The sequence below is a fragment of the Mesoplodon mirus genome, assembly GCF_964341445.2.
Source record: "Mesoplodon mirus genome assembly, chromosome: 9".
Lineage (NCBI taxonomy): Eukaryota > Metazoa > Chordata > Mammalia > Artiodactyla > Ziphiidae > Mesoplodon > Mesoplodon mirus.
The window spans coordinates 14833335-14848904 of record NC_138985.1 but is presented as its reverse complement, the minus strand read 5'-3'; the positions used below and the strand labels follow the sequence as shown (position 1 = coordinate 14848904).

At 33.6% G+C, this 15570-nt stretch overlaps 1 protein-coding gene and 1 pseudogene across 2 annotated transcripts in view; both read left to right on the top strand.

Annotated features, from left to right (window-relative positions):
* Positions 1-12004, top strand: part of LOC309809995 (platelet glycoprotein 4-like) — a 44562-nt gene extending 32558 nt beyond the window's left edge. The window contains exons 8-13 of the mRNA XM_082631637.1: positions 3859-4046; positions 5063-5181; positions 6401-6474; positions 7040-7094; positions 7949-8117; positions 10876-12004. Of these exons, the coding sequence (XP_082487763.1) occupies positions 3859-4046; positions 5063-5181; positions 6401-6474; positions 7040-7094; positions 7949-8113 (601 nt within the window). The 3' untranslated portion in view covers positions 8114-8117; positions 10876-12004. The remainder of the gene's footprint in view (positions 1-3858; positions 4047-5062; positions 5182-6400; positions 6475-7039; positions 7095-7948; positions 8118-10875) is intronic.
* Positions 10479-15570, top strand: part of LOC309810401 (platelet glycoprotein 4-like) — a 130814-nt pseudogene continuing 125722 nt past the window's right edge. The window contains exon 1 of the transcript in view: positions 10479-10492. The product of the transcript in view is annotated as a platelet glycoprotein 4-like (transcript). The remainder of the gene's footprint in view (positions 10493-15570) is intronic.

The following is a 15570-nucleotide window of genomic DNA, read 5'->3' as shown; positions in this document are numbered from 1 at the left end:
CCTTCTCAAACTCTTCCAAACATTGAAGAGAAGGGAACACTCACAAAGTTATTCTATAAAGCCACCTCCACCCTGATAAAAAAACCAGACAAAGACACTGCCAAGAAAGAAATTACAGGCCAATATCTTTGATGAATATAGATGAAAAAATCCTCAACAATATATTAGCAAACTGGATCCAACAATATATAAGAAGAATCATACACTATGATCAATTGGACTCATTCTGGGGTCACAAGGATAGTTCAACATATGCAAACAATCAATAAGATACACCACATCAACAAAAGAAAAGACAAAATGATTATCACAATAGATATGATTATCTCAATAGATACAGAAATATCATTTGATAAAATTCAACATCAATTCGTGATAAAAATTCTCACCAAAGTGGATATACAGGGAACATATCTCAGCATAATAAAAGCTATTTATTAGAAACCCACAGCCAACATAATACTCAAAAATGAGAAGCCGAAAGCCTTCCTGTTAAATTCTGGAACAAGACAAGAATGCCCACTATCACCACTTCTATTCAACATAGTATTGGAAGTCCCCATCACAGCAATCAGACAAGAAAAAGAATCAAATGTATCCAAATTGGATGGGGAGAGTTAAAACTCTCATTATACATAGATCACATGATAATCTATATAGAAAAACCCTAAAGACTCCACACAAAAACAAAGTGGCAGGATACAAGATTAACATACAGAAATCTGTTGCATTTCTTTACACTAACAATGAAACATGAGAACAAGAAAGTAAAAAACCAATTTCTTTCAAAATCGCATCCAAAAAATGCTTAGGAATAAACCTGACCTAAGAGGTGAAAGACCTACACTGAGAGCTATAAAACATTGATAAAGGAAACTGAAGATGATTCAAATAAATGGCTATATCTCATGCACTTGACTTGGAAGAATTAATACAGTAAGTCCCCTACATGTGAACGAGCTCCATTCCAAGAGTATGTTCATAAGTCCAATTTGTTTGTAGGTCCAACAAAGTTAGCCAAGGTACCCAACTAACACAATCGGCTATACAGGACTGTACTGTAATAGGTTTATAATACTTTTCACATAAATAATACGTAAAAAACAAACAAACACAAAAAATAAAGAAAACATTTTCAATCTTACAGTACAGTACAGTAGTACCAGCTACACCACCGCCACTTTTACGTTTGCTTCTGGCCATCCTGGGCTTGAAATAAAGATACTGTACTACTGTACTCTATACAGTCGTGTACAGTAAAGTACACAAAAGCACAACCACTTGTGGAGGATGCACACACGTGACAATGTATGCCAGACAGGTGAACTAACTTATGTGATTGGACATATGAACGCATGTTTGCATCTTTGAAAGTTCACAACTTGAAGGTCTGTATGTAGAGGACTTATTGTATTGTAAAAATGGCCACACTACCCAAAGCAGTCTACAGACTTAATGTGATCCCTAACAAATTACCCATCACATTTTTCACAGAAATAGAACAAATAATCTTAAAATTTATATGGAAACACAAAAGACCCAGAATTGCCAAAGCAATTGTGAGGAAAAAGAACAAAGCTGGAGGCATAACCCTTCCAGACTTCAGAAAGCTACAGTAATCAAAACAGTGTGGTATTGGCAGAAAAACAGACATCTGGATCAATGGAACAGCACAGAGAGTCCCGAAAGAAGCCCACATATCTATGGACAATTCATCTTCAACAAAGGAGACAAGAATATACAATGGAGAAAAGAGTCTCTTCAGCAAGTGATATTGAGAAAGCTGGACAGCTGCATGTAAATCAACGAAGTTAGAACACACACACACAACATACACAAAAATAAACACAAATGGCTAAAAGACTTAAATATAAGACACAACACCATAAAATTTCTAGAAGAAGACCTAGGCAAAACATTCTCTGACATAAATCGTAGCAGTGGTTTCTAAGGTCAGTCTCCCAGGGCAATAGAAATAAAAATAAAAATAAACAGATGGGACCTAATCAAACTTATAAGCTTCTGCACAGCAAAGGAAACCATAAACAAACTGTAAAGAGAACATAAAGACTGGGAGAAATTATTCACAAACAATGTGGCCCAAAAGGGCTTAATTTCCAAGATATACACACAGCTCATACAGTTCAGTGTCAAAACAAACAAACAAACAACCCAATCAAAAAATGGGCAGAAGACCTAAATAGACATTTCTCCAGAGAAGACATACAGATGACGAACAGGCACTTGAAAAGATGCTCATCACTGCGAATTATTAGAGAAATGCAAATCAAAACTGCAGTGAGGTATCACCTCACACCCGCCAGAATGACCATCATCAAAACGTCTAAAAGTAATAAATGCTGGAGAGGGTGTGGAGAAAAGGGAACCCTCCTACACTGTTGGTGAGAATGTAAATTGGTGCAGTAATTATGGAAAAGAGAATGGAGGTTCCTTAAAATATAAAACTACGGTTACCAGCAATCTCACTCCTGGACATATATCTGGAAAAGACAAAAACTCTAATTTAAAAAGATATATGCACCCCAATGTTCATAGCAGCACTATTTACAATAGCCAAGATATGGAAGCAACCTAAATGTCCATCAACAGATGAATGGATAAAGAAGATCTGGTATATATACACAATGGAATATTTTTCAGCCATAAAAAGAATGAAATAATGACATTTACAGCAACACGGATGAACCTACTGATTATCATAGTAAGTGAAATAAGTCAGACAGAGAAAGACAAATATTGTATGATATCACTTATAGGTGGAATCTAAAAAATTTGTATGAACAAACTTGTTTACAAAACAGATTCATAGACACAGAAAACCAACCTACAGTTACTGACGGGGAAAGTGGGAGAGAGATAAACTAGGAGACTGGGGTTAACATATACACACACTACTATATAAACAAGGTCCTAGTTTATAGCACAGGGGACTATATTCAATATCTTGTAATAAGCTATAATAAAAAAGTATCTGAAAAAGAATATATATGCATATATTGGAATCATTTTGCTGTACACCAGAAACTAACAGAACACTGTAAATCGACAGTACTTCAATTAAGAAAAATGTCCAAGATGGTGATACCACAATCACAGAACTATGTTCATGTGCTCTACTGACACTACAACATCTTTTCAAATTGATGGGGCCCAGTAGCTATCACACAAGCACTGGCATCCACACTGGTATGCTTGCATCCTAGCTCTGTTTCTAGACACTGTGTGGTGTGGGCAAGTATTTAATATCTCTGAATATTTTCCTTATCTATAAAATTGAAGAGAGCAGCATTTCTTCATACAGAATTATCTGGGCATTAGAAATATTATGTACTGAGTTCCAGTACGTTGCTGAGGTTATGGTGGACACTTAGTAAATGATGGAGCATAGGAGACATGTATCAAAACCCACATGCACACACCCTAGGAAGTGAGGAGCCCTTCTCTCCAAGATTAAGTGGTGGAAGATTGAAATTTTATTGTCTTTCATTTAAACTGGGCACAAAGAGAGGACTTGAGGAAGTCATATATTTACTCTATAAAGGAAACTAACTCTGAGAAATGTCCTCAGTATAAATACTCCATGGTAGTTCACAAACAAAAATTATTCTCAGAAGCTTTTGAAAACAAAGGTAAGAAGAGCTCATACTCAGGTATTGAGTTCTGGTGTGTCTTAAAATACCACAAAAACATTTTCCTAAGACTTAAGCAAGAATTCTAACAAGATTATATCCAGTTTTCTAATTTAAAGCAATAATATAAATTTAAAAATAAGAAAAACAGAATCTCCATAATGAAGTTCAGTTTTCCAGAATGAAGCACTTTCTTATCTGTGTTTAGATCATTCTATGCTGTGTTTGGAGCCGAAATTAATCTGAAAGGAATCCCTGTGTACAGATTTATCCTTCCATCCTTGGTTTTTGCATCTCCACTTCAAAATCCAGACAACCACTGTTTCTGCACAGAAAAAATTATCTCCAAAAATTGTACTTTATATGGTGTGCTAGATATTGGCAAATGCAAAGACGGTGAGTAAAAGGTCTTGATGTCACAATCCATGGCATAATATGCAGTTTTCTTTAAAATGTAAATTTCACCTAGGTTTCCTTTCCACCAGAAATTTAAAGTGAGAAAATAAAAAGGGCAGAAAGTAAAGGCGATGGTAGGATATTTTTGTTCTGATTTTTGTACCGCTTTCAAGCTCCCAGTTGTTTCAGTGTTGCAAAACTTAGTTATTATTAGATAAAACCCTACTGATATTTCCCAGTGCTACCTTGGAAAATGTCTCTTTAGGTCCTTGGCTCACTTTTTAATTGGGTTATTTACTTTCTTGAGTTGTGTGAATTCCTTGCATATTTTAGATTTTAATCACTTATGGGATATGTGTTTTGCAAATATTTTTCCCATTCCATAGGTAGGCTTTTCATTTTTTAATGGTTTTCTTTGCTGTGCAGAATCCCTGTGCTCCTTTTAGATTTAGGGTAAAATGAAAATAATTCTCAGAATACTCTGAGCATCCCAACTTATCCATCTGATGTTTTCCTAACTTTTTCTACCCTAGAAAATGGTAAATAAAAATAAATATATTTCAGGATGTCTCTGAAAGAAGAATTGACTCAAACACGAAATTTGGAGTCTATCTTATTTTGCTCACCTTTTTCATATTGGAGTGGGTGAGAATAAAGAAAGAAAAGCCTCTTAAGTTCTCAGTCCACAGACATATTACTCCCTAAAACATGAAGGTATGTGGTTGTAAGTTTGTGTTCAGCAGCTAAGCTTTACATATTGAAAATAAACACCTAAGGGATAAATGACAGACATCAACTGAATGGTTAGTAGGATTATGAAGAAGCTTATATTTTATTTTTGCTCAAAAGTGATTAGATGTAATAATCTTCCCTCATCCTCATTCCCCATTTACCATTCAAAGCCAACTTTGCATTTCTTTTAACTTAAAAATCTTTATTTTCAAGGAAATCTTTTGAGTGCTATGTGTAATGAGGAAAATGATTTATCCCAATTGTCTCTTAAAACTTGTTTTCAGGAAAACCTGTGTACATTTCACTTCCTCATTTTCTACATGCAAGTCCTGAAATTGCAGAACCTGTTGAAGGCTTAAGTCCAAATGAAGAGGAACATACCACTTACTTAGATGTTGAACCTGTAAGCAAATACATTATTGATCTGATTGGTTTAGCATTTTTTTAAATGAAAGAAAAATTAAGTTCTCGCCTTCCTGTCAATCACATTTATTGATGATATTTATGGCATCACAATCTTGACAAATTACTTAAAAATTTTTATCGAAGTATAGTTGACTTACAATGTTGTGTTAATATCAGGTGTACAGCAAAATGATTTCGTTATATTTATATATATATATGTGTTTTTTTCAGATTTTTTTCCCTTATAGGTTATTATAAAATACTGAGTATAGTTCCCTGTGCTACATAGTAGGTCCTTGTTGGTAATCTATTTTATAGAGAGTAGTGTGTATATAATTACCTACTTTTATTTCAAGGAAAATCACATTGGTTTCTTCCTGTTGTTGCTTATGAAATGTCGAGGTAATTCTATTTTAGTTTTTTCAACATATGGAACTTTATAATCCTTTTTAATTGTTTGTAGGTCAGGGGTAGTAATGATGGGTATGATTCTAATTGGCTTAAAACAATTTGGTATAAATTACAATTTTACTGTCATTTTATACTTATCTGTAAATATTGCTTATATGAAGGGACACTGTAGATTATGAGGGATTAAAAGAGATTTTATGGGTATATGCACATTTGAGGCAAGATCTATTACACTTAACGTCAGGAAAAATCTATTAAATTTCCTATAGTGTAACAGTTTCAACTTTTAATTTATTTTAATATTCTCCTTTTCAAAAGTTAAACAACATGCCAGAATTTTAGTAGTCACGTTTAATTTTAACTAATGATAGAAATATTATAATTATACTGATGACACATGGGTTCTGACTGAATATATATTTGACCATATATAATTTGGGATTTAAATTGACTATATGAGTTCTAAGTTTCACTGCTGTTGTTGTTGATTCCCCAAAACCAGTTCAGATAAATATCACAAATCTAACTAAAACCTTGACAGTAGGTTGGGCAAAGAAATTGTGTGTGTGCCTATATACACGTGTGTATAGGTCTGTATACACACATACATATATACATAAAATGTAATTATGAAGAGTTATGTACATAATATTTAATATGTCTAATTAATTATTTAATAAATTTCACAAGTTTCAAGTACTACAGTTTTACCTTAGGTTCTATGTAACAGTAAAAATAAGTTTTAGATATTATAAATGAATTATTTAAAGGAAGTTGGTAATTATTTTAGTTTGTTCTCTTTTTAGATAACTGGATTCACTTTACAATTTGCAAAACGCCTGCAGATCAATATACTGGTTAAGCCAGGAAAAAGAATTGGGTGAGTCTCTTGAACAGGTTCATTATGATTTTTAGTATTTTCTTGTCAGAAAGTGAATATATGTATGAAATTAAATGGAAATAATGTAAAATTTCAACTTTTCTTTGGCTTAATATCATGAAATAATTACTGTTTATAACTTTCATCTGTAATTTATAATTATATCTAGTGTGTATTGAAATTGTATTTACACATATTCTGGAATTAGTGTATGATGGCATTTCTCATTTTGCTAGCTGTCCAAATATTTCCAGGACAATTGTTTCTAAAATTCAATTTTAGTTTCCTGGGTATAAATTGTCAAAAGGGAAAATACATGCTTAGAAAAAGTCAATCTAATTAGAAATATGTATTAGAAAGATTTATAAGAGTGAAAGATGTCTGATAAACAGCCATAGTAATATTTAAATGATTCATTACAAGGAACAAAAATCAAGTAACTTAGCAAGTTTAAGAGCAACTAATTTCTGAACATTTATTTACCCTAGTAATGACTAACATTTCTGTTATATATGGGTATTATATTAGTATATATTGTTATAATTATTTTCAATGTTTATTATAGAGCATTAAAAGGTCTGAAGCAGAATTATATGGTGCCTGTTCTTTGGCTTAATGAGGTTAGTATTCTTATAGTCACCAAAAACTGTAAACTTCCTTGTATATAGAAAAAGCTTTTAATGTTTGAAAAGTGAATACATATGTATAGAATTTGAAGTTGTATGTGTTTCCATTACCTATATAGGAGAGTTTATATATTATTAATTATATAATTACTTATTCTGAGAGTACCAAGCCACACAGAAGTATCAGGTTTATGTTAGTTTTCAGTGTTTTTATTTCAGAAGGATGAAGTAATTCCTATAATTTTAGATTATTTTCATAATACAACGAGTAAAGACTTTTTCTTGTCATAGTGCTTGTGTTAAGAAAGCGTCATACATACGTGTAACTCCAAGTAACTCAATGTGAATACTGTAGTGCTAATAAAAGCAAACCAAACTTATAAAGACCAGGTAAGAGTAGGTGTCTGCAGTCTATCTGAGTGCCTAACAAGGTATTTTTTGTACAAATCACAGAATTGATTAGTCACAAAATGAGGAAATGCACTACAGAAGCCTTCAGAGGAAAGAAACTGCTGGCCCTGCCAATTTCCCTCTGTCACTAGGAAACATCCTTTGGAAAACTGGAAAATATTTCAGTAAGACCTTTGTATAGATCAATGAAGTCAGTGTATTGGAGAGGGCTATATAACATGTTTCAAAGGAAGAAGATTATATTTCTCTCTCTAAATATTCTACCTTGGCATATACTGCCTTCTTTGACATGAAAAGGGAATTCCATTGTATTTTCTTATAAAGATGACTAACATCTATGCGGTGTTTCAAAAAAAGAGTGATACATAAGTGGAGAGTTTTGAGTAATTTGCTCCACTAATCAACTGAAATAATGCTAATTGTTAACTTGATTACAGACTGGCACCATTGGTGATGAGAAGGCAGAAATGTTCAGAAATCAAGTGACTGGAAAAATAAAACTCCTTGGCCTGGTAGAAATGATCTTAATCAGTGTTGGTGCAGTGATGTTTACTGCTTTTATGATTTCATACTGTGCATGCAGATTGAAGAGTGTAAAATAAGTAAGTATATAACAAAAAATATATATGGCTTCAGAAATGTGAGTTTATATATTACTTGTTTCCATTTTATAAAACAGGGGTTATAAATTAGGCTGAAAATATTTCTGGACATGTCTGGCCAACTATCATTGTTAATACATCCTCGAAATTTTGAGATACTAAATGTAAATTGAAACATAAATGAGGGCTTCCCTGGTGGCACAGTGGTTGAGAGTCCGCCTGCCAATGCAGGGGACATGGGTTCGTACCCCGGTCCGGGAAGATCCCACATGCCATGGAGTGGCTAGGCCCGTGAGCCATGGCCGCTGAGCCTATGTGTCTGGAGCCTGTGCTCCGCAATGGGAGAGGCCACAACAGTGAGAGGCCCGTGTACCACAAAAAAAAAAAAAAAAAAAAAAAGACAAACAAAAAAAAAAACATAAATGAAACCTGAATGAGTAGTAAGGCCTATTAATATCAAGCAGATCACTATATTTCATCTTTATTATTGGAGGAATGAGCTAAAATATGAAATTGTCACCTTTCAAAGTTAGAATGTTGCACAAAAGCTATATATGTACTAACTTTTCTTTTCTTGATTATTTCTAGCTAGTTAATTATTTTAACATGACAAATAATTAATTTAATAGATCACTGACCAGGAAAGTTTATGTAAAACTGAAAATGGTAGCTATTTTGGGAAATTAGAATTTACAAGGGAAAAGAAAATAAAAAGGAAAATTAAATAAGCTAGAAATTAATGAGAAATGAAAACTCAATAAATGATAGAACTAAAATTAGGTTAAAATATGCTATTTTAAAATGAAGATAGCATATTAATATAGAAACAGGATTGTTGCATATAGTCATGCTGTCCAAAATCACAGTGTGCACTCTAGATGTTTAGTGTGGAAGCCCTGATGAATTATTACAATTCAGGAGCTAGAACTGAATACAACAATACAAGAAAACAGAAGACAAAAATGTTCAACACAGTAAAACCAAATTACTCAGAGTTTACAGGAAATCAGCTAAAAGTAGACAGATTTGAGTTTTGACAAAAGTGTAGAGGTGTTTCAGGCCTCTGTGTTTTAGGTATTACTGCACATGCCCCCTTGTACATAGAGGAATGAATGCCTGACCCTATCTTCCCTAAGCCTTTCTTTACTAATCATACTTGGCATAGGTATGGCCTGTGTGTGTGTGTGGGGGGGGGAATTTGTCACTTACCCATAGTTTCTGTCCACCCTCCCTTCCCAGGAACCTCAAAAAATATACACAATAAAAATAAAAGCAATATACTTGGTATGAAAAAATCACAACTTCAAAACAAGTCTTCTTGCTCTACTTCCAATCAGCCTGTTGACTGTAATCTGTCTTATGTAGAAATTCTGGAACTGCCACTGATAATTACTGAGCTTTTATTATATGTCAAAATCATGCTAAATATTTTACATGAATTATCACAACTAATCCATAATAATATTTCATGAGTTTCCAAGAATCAGGGATTCATTAGCATCCATTCTATCTTATGGAGTCATCCCAGAAAGTTATCAATTTAAACTGTACAAAATTGTCCATTTTCACAGTGTGAATCAGTCAAACTGAAGATGACTGATTTTTTTGGATATGAAATTGAGAGCTTGAGACTAGGAAGGCAACTCCAATTTTTGTTCTGATTATTTCTGTCACTATTCACTCAAAAGAGGACTGAACAATTCTGCCTACAATCCATTTGAATGGGTATTCAAAATGCTAACCTAATATATTCACATTATAACACATAAAGGAAATATTGCATCACCTTTAAGACCTATCATTAGTCCAGTAACAAACAAATAAGTTATGATTAAACAAAATAATTCATATGAACACATACAATTGACAAAAAGATCACCCACTGAAAAACCAAATTACAACAAAAACTTCTTTTGGTGGGAAAATATGTTTTTCAAAATGAAGTATGAGTCATAATTTTTTTCTGTATTGTTCTCTACAGAAATTACATGAACAATTTCATCAGTGCTTAATGAGCCCTAAATGCCAATTATCTTGGGTCTGTACATGGCTCTATTAAGGTGAAAGATTGAAAACTTTCTAGAGTGTCTTTGTCAACAAGTATATTGGTTTGGCTTAACATCTGACTGTTACAGGGAAAAGCTACGGCTCTTTACGCAACAATACGTCTTTTTTCATTTTTCTTTACAAATAGAGAAGAACACTGTTCTCTGTAGATTACTTGATTTACTAGATTTAGAAGAATCACAGATATAGATTTCCTTAAACAAGCTTCAGTTTCGAATATTATAATAATTATGCCTTTGGGAAGATTTATACACAATTGAAAAATAAGGAGATGGATGTAAGAGGGAGTAAAGCAAAGATGGTGGAGCTAAGGTGTGATTTTGCTCAATGGATCACAAAGAGAATAAGCCAATAGTCCTTTGAAAGTAGTAGTATATACACCGCTAAATGGAGGATGGTCTGAAGGGACAGAAAACAATGGAAATGCTCATCCAGAGCAGATTTAATGAGCTACCCCTCCTTATCTGGCCATGCCCAGCTCTTGAGAGCTGGGAAGCAGCCTTCCATGTATCCTGGAATGGGAAAATAATTGCCTTATCCATGAAGTTCATCAGAGAATTTTTCTCTGCAGCTTGAGAAATTGGACTAATTACTAGAAAACATGACACCTTCAGTATTTAGAATTTGAATATTACCTGTTTTAGTTTTCCACGACTTTCTGATAAGTAATTACCTTTCTTCTGCTTTCCAGGAAGCAAATGAGTCTTTACATTTATGCACCAGCTACATCAGGACCTTTCTTCGTATCGACCTACAAAATGAAGATTTAATATGCTTTATGTTTGCAAAACACATTTTATCTTATAGTTGAAGAACTGGTGGCACTTTTTTTTTCTTTGTACTGAGCAGCAGCACATTTCTAAAGGATTATTAAGACGTCATTAAAATCCATACTTTGAAAAAGAAACAGCACCTTTTAAAATTCAACATGTTCACAATGGAATGGATTTCAGTTTCTACAGATGTGGCTTCAGCATGGTCCAGTTATTTTTATTTGGTACTGATTCACTGATTGGTTCCAGTTTGCTAAATTCAGCAGACAGGTGGATGTTCTAAACAAATCCTGGACCCTGAACTCGTCTTCCTCATCAAAGGGAAAACATCACTACCTTCATCAGTGTCCCTGCAATACACAGACCCCAGGACTGTCAGGACATTGCATTTCATGAGTATCAAATATTCTGAAAGACATTTAAGAATGGAAACTAAATGACTGGCCTATGAACCATTTATTAAACATTACTTAATTTTCTTTCTCTATTAAATCCTTCACACAGCATAAGCAAGCCTTATCACCATGCTCTTTATAACAATATGGCTCACATTTTTGTCAGTGATAATGCAAATGAACATGTTTGGGGACTTTGTCATTTTCCACATTCTGCAGCTCTTCTGGAAATCTGAGTAGATTTTGATCTTTTCACTCAGTTGCATACAACTTATGCTTGGCAACTTCAGAATTCTGTGCTAGTATTAAGATATGTAAATGATAATACAGAAATTATTATGTGGGAGATTACAAAGAGTAGAATGTCCATTCATAGTTATTTGTTGTAATAATTCTTGCTTTCATAGTTGCCTCAGAAAGACTGGCTTCAAACATTAAAAAATGTTGCTCCTTAAATTCCTGTGCTTTTGTCCAGTTCCTGTTGTGTCACAAAACATTTACTCTAGTTTTCTGACTGATGTATTCTATCTGAATTTTTATTTCTTTATGCATCTATATTTCCTTCTGAAACATTTCTAAATTCAATCTTGACCACGTTTTCCTTCGTTAATTTTTTGAGCCAGTTGGGGGAAAAGGAAATAAAAAGATACTTGTCATGCTTTAGTGTTGCAGTATTTAAATTCTAGACTATGAAGGATATTTCCTTTCCTTTTTATTAGAAGACATATTGTTAGGTAACTCTGCTTTCTTTAGCAGGGGTTCACTTATGGCAGAAAGCACTAGGCCCCCTAAAAAGGCTCCCCATAGAAAGAGAAGATGGATCACATTCTGCCTGTGTTTTACACACAGAGGTTTCTAGGATAAATTATTAGTAACTGGTTTGTTGAGATACTAAAATCAAGAATAATTAATCTCCTCATGTTAGCTGCCAGGGTAAATACTGAAAACCCCAAAGTGAGATACCACCAGTTTGGAAGGATTGTTGGAAAATCTTGAAGATACTCAAAACATACTGATGTAATAATGTCCTCTCATTTTTTGGGAACAGAAAAAAAGTATCCCCCTAAGATATGGACATATGAGATCCTAAACATCCTCTTCTGATACTTGAGTCTACTTTCGCCATATTAGGATATTTGTGGACATGTTGATCTAGGAGGAATATAAAGGATACTTCCTTAAATCTTAAACTAAGTAGGGATGAATGATGTAAAGTAGAAACTGTTCAAAAGAATTGGTTGAGAAATTACATATCCACTTCATGGTAGAACTGCATAACCAATCAATTATTCATTTTTAAATCTTCATACAAAAATGCATCTCCTAGTATATAGATATCAGGAAAAAGGCTTTGACTTATGTGTCTATAACTAAATACATGAATATTCTAATCTTTACCATTCCTCACCATGTTTTCTCTAAATTCTATACATTATGTATAAGAGGAAAGACAATTCATACTCAAAGATAAGTGAAATATATTAAAAATACCCAGTAGAAAAAAATAATACTTCCTTTAATAAATGGGAGATAGATTTTTCATATAAAAAATGGATTTGTAGATGTGTGTGTTTCCGTGTGCATGTGCGTATGTTGAGTTGGGAGTGGGCGCTTTTGGGAATGTGTTAAACGTGACTTGTTTGACTTAGAGAAAGTGTCATTGTACACATGAATGAATTTGTATGTTTTATTCCATAGAAAACCTGCACCATTTTGTAAAGTGGCACATTTTCATTCCAAGGTATGTTTAATCACCACAAAGCTATAGTTGTTCAAAACTTAAGTTTGAAAATGTATAGCATATGCAAAAGAGTTAACATAAGTTAGAGAATCTATAGCATCTTAAAACGGGTGAAGGCTTACTGTTGCTGACAAGTACATGAAAAGAGCTATACAGCTTTCAGTTCTCAGAAAAAGAGAAGTAAAGGGGGTATCATTTCAGGAAAAATGTACTAATAAGGCAAACTGGTTATCCCTGAAAATTTGTTCTTGTGAAAGTGCTGGATATTTGTATTTGGATTTTTACATGTGAAATAATCTGTCAATCTTAACCTATTTTCAATGTCTGAGCTACACACTAATTATCTTTGGAGCTGTAGTTTGTTGCAGGTATGTTACAACTCTCAGTTCAGTGTTTCCGGTTGAAGTTCAATGTATTAGAGACACTGTGGCGGCTCTCTCTTTGTCTGCCTCTTCTGGCCCATCTACAACTTTAAATAACCACTCCACTCACTCTACTTAAATGATCACTGTCCATTACCCTTTTCTGCATACACTAACAGAATTACCTATGATTGTTTTTTCTGAGTTATTTGCAGTGAGCTGAGTTAATGAACTAAGAATGAGTCAGTGTTGAATATCTGTATCAAATACATATAGGCATACTCTGCTTTTTCCTTTCCTGGCTCAAAGGAAGCTACATTTTTAAATATTTGTGAAAATAAAAACTTTATTAGAAAAATGATTTGCTTTTCATTTATAATTTTTGAATGTGCTCGACTTCAATATTGTTTGATATTGCTACTATAATTGTATATTAGCTGTTTTTGTCTATGAGTTATTGACATATTAACTCCTATTTTCTTTTCCCAACTGTTCTCAGATGCTAGTAAGCATATGTGTACATACTTCAGAAGCATTCCATTCTACAGACTCATGAAGGAGAACTGTGACATACCTAGGAAAACATAAATGTTTTAAAGTTTTGTTTCTTTAATTGTGTGAAATCGGAGTCAGGTGCCTCAGCATAACCTGTGAACTTGTTAAAAATGCAGAATGTCAGATGCTAACCCAGATCTACTGAGTCAGAATCTGTTGTTTAATAGGATCCCCAAGTGATTTATATACACAAAAAATTGAAAAAGCCCTGATTTAAGTCATACTGAAATTGGACTACTGTGTAACAGTTTTATTTGACCTGTTCCTGGTAATAGTTTGATATATCAGCAGAACAACTTAAGTGAGCAAAGCTATATAAGCATACTGAGATGAGAAGAAATCCATCAGACTTTAAAGTTTGCTATAAATATTCTACTAAGTTTTGTCATTTGACTGTTGAGCTTGTAAACGCTATCTTCAGATGGTAATAGAACTATGTATATGGCAGAGTAGAGGGTGAGGTAGTACTAACTTTATACTCTCTAAATTTTCTAGAATGTGTTATTTGATCTGCTTGACAATATTCATGACAAATATTCATATTTACTGCATGTAAATTAGCAGATATGTCAGGGGCAAGTAAGAGATATTAACACTGGAGATATTCCTCAGAATTTATCTGAGATAGAAATTATCCACTGGAATAAAGGGACTCTTCAGCATCCAGGAGTCTCATATATTACATGAATATAAATCCAGCCCATTATTTTGCCCAGAGTAAAGCTCTGTAGCTGCAGAGCTACAGAGCTTTACTCTGGGCAAAATAATGGGTTAGATTGCTTACTTGGAGGATGTCTGGAGAGGGATAAGGAGTAGGGGCAATGAAGAAGCATACAAAGATGAGGGCTTATTTCTAGAGGAGAATGAGGGTCTATACAGTTACAGAAGAATAAATAAGGCCAGTGTGGAGGAGAGAACTGAGCTTGGAACTCGCTAGGCTCAAAGAGCCAAGTTGACAGCTACTGTTCTTCTCTAATCCTACTCTCAGTCTACATAGTTGAGGACTATGATCATTATGAAAAGATGGGTCTACATGAAAGGATAGGAAATAAGTGGTGGGTAGTTTTATAAACTCCACCTCCTAAATATTAAAGAGGAGAATTTAGTTATTGGAGACTTCTGAGGAACCATCTTAAAATAGAAATCTGGATTGTGAGAAATTATTAAATATCTTCAGATTTTGATAGAGACCAGGGAGCAGGATTCTAAAAATTTTCTTTCTTCTGAAACTTTTTTGAAATATTAACATACGTTAATGTTGCACATTTTTCCATAGATATCTGAATAATCATTTAAAATTAAAGGTCCTATAAGATTGTGAGAATTATCTGTATTGATAGTCAGCCACTTCCTTTTGCCCATCCCCCATTCCCTTCCCACCCCAGCCTGCCACCAGCACACATGTAGCATATTACTAGAAGTACAAGGAGGGGTATCAGTGGAGTAACCAACTGAGTGGACAGTTGAGTCACTAGGATTCAGAAATTTCTTCTACAAATAATTTCTTGCTGAAATGTGTTATTTTTCTGTATTATTTATATGTGCTGTGTTATTAATGAATATT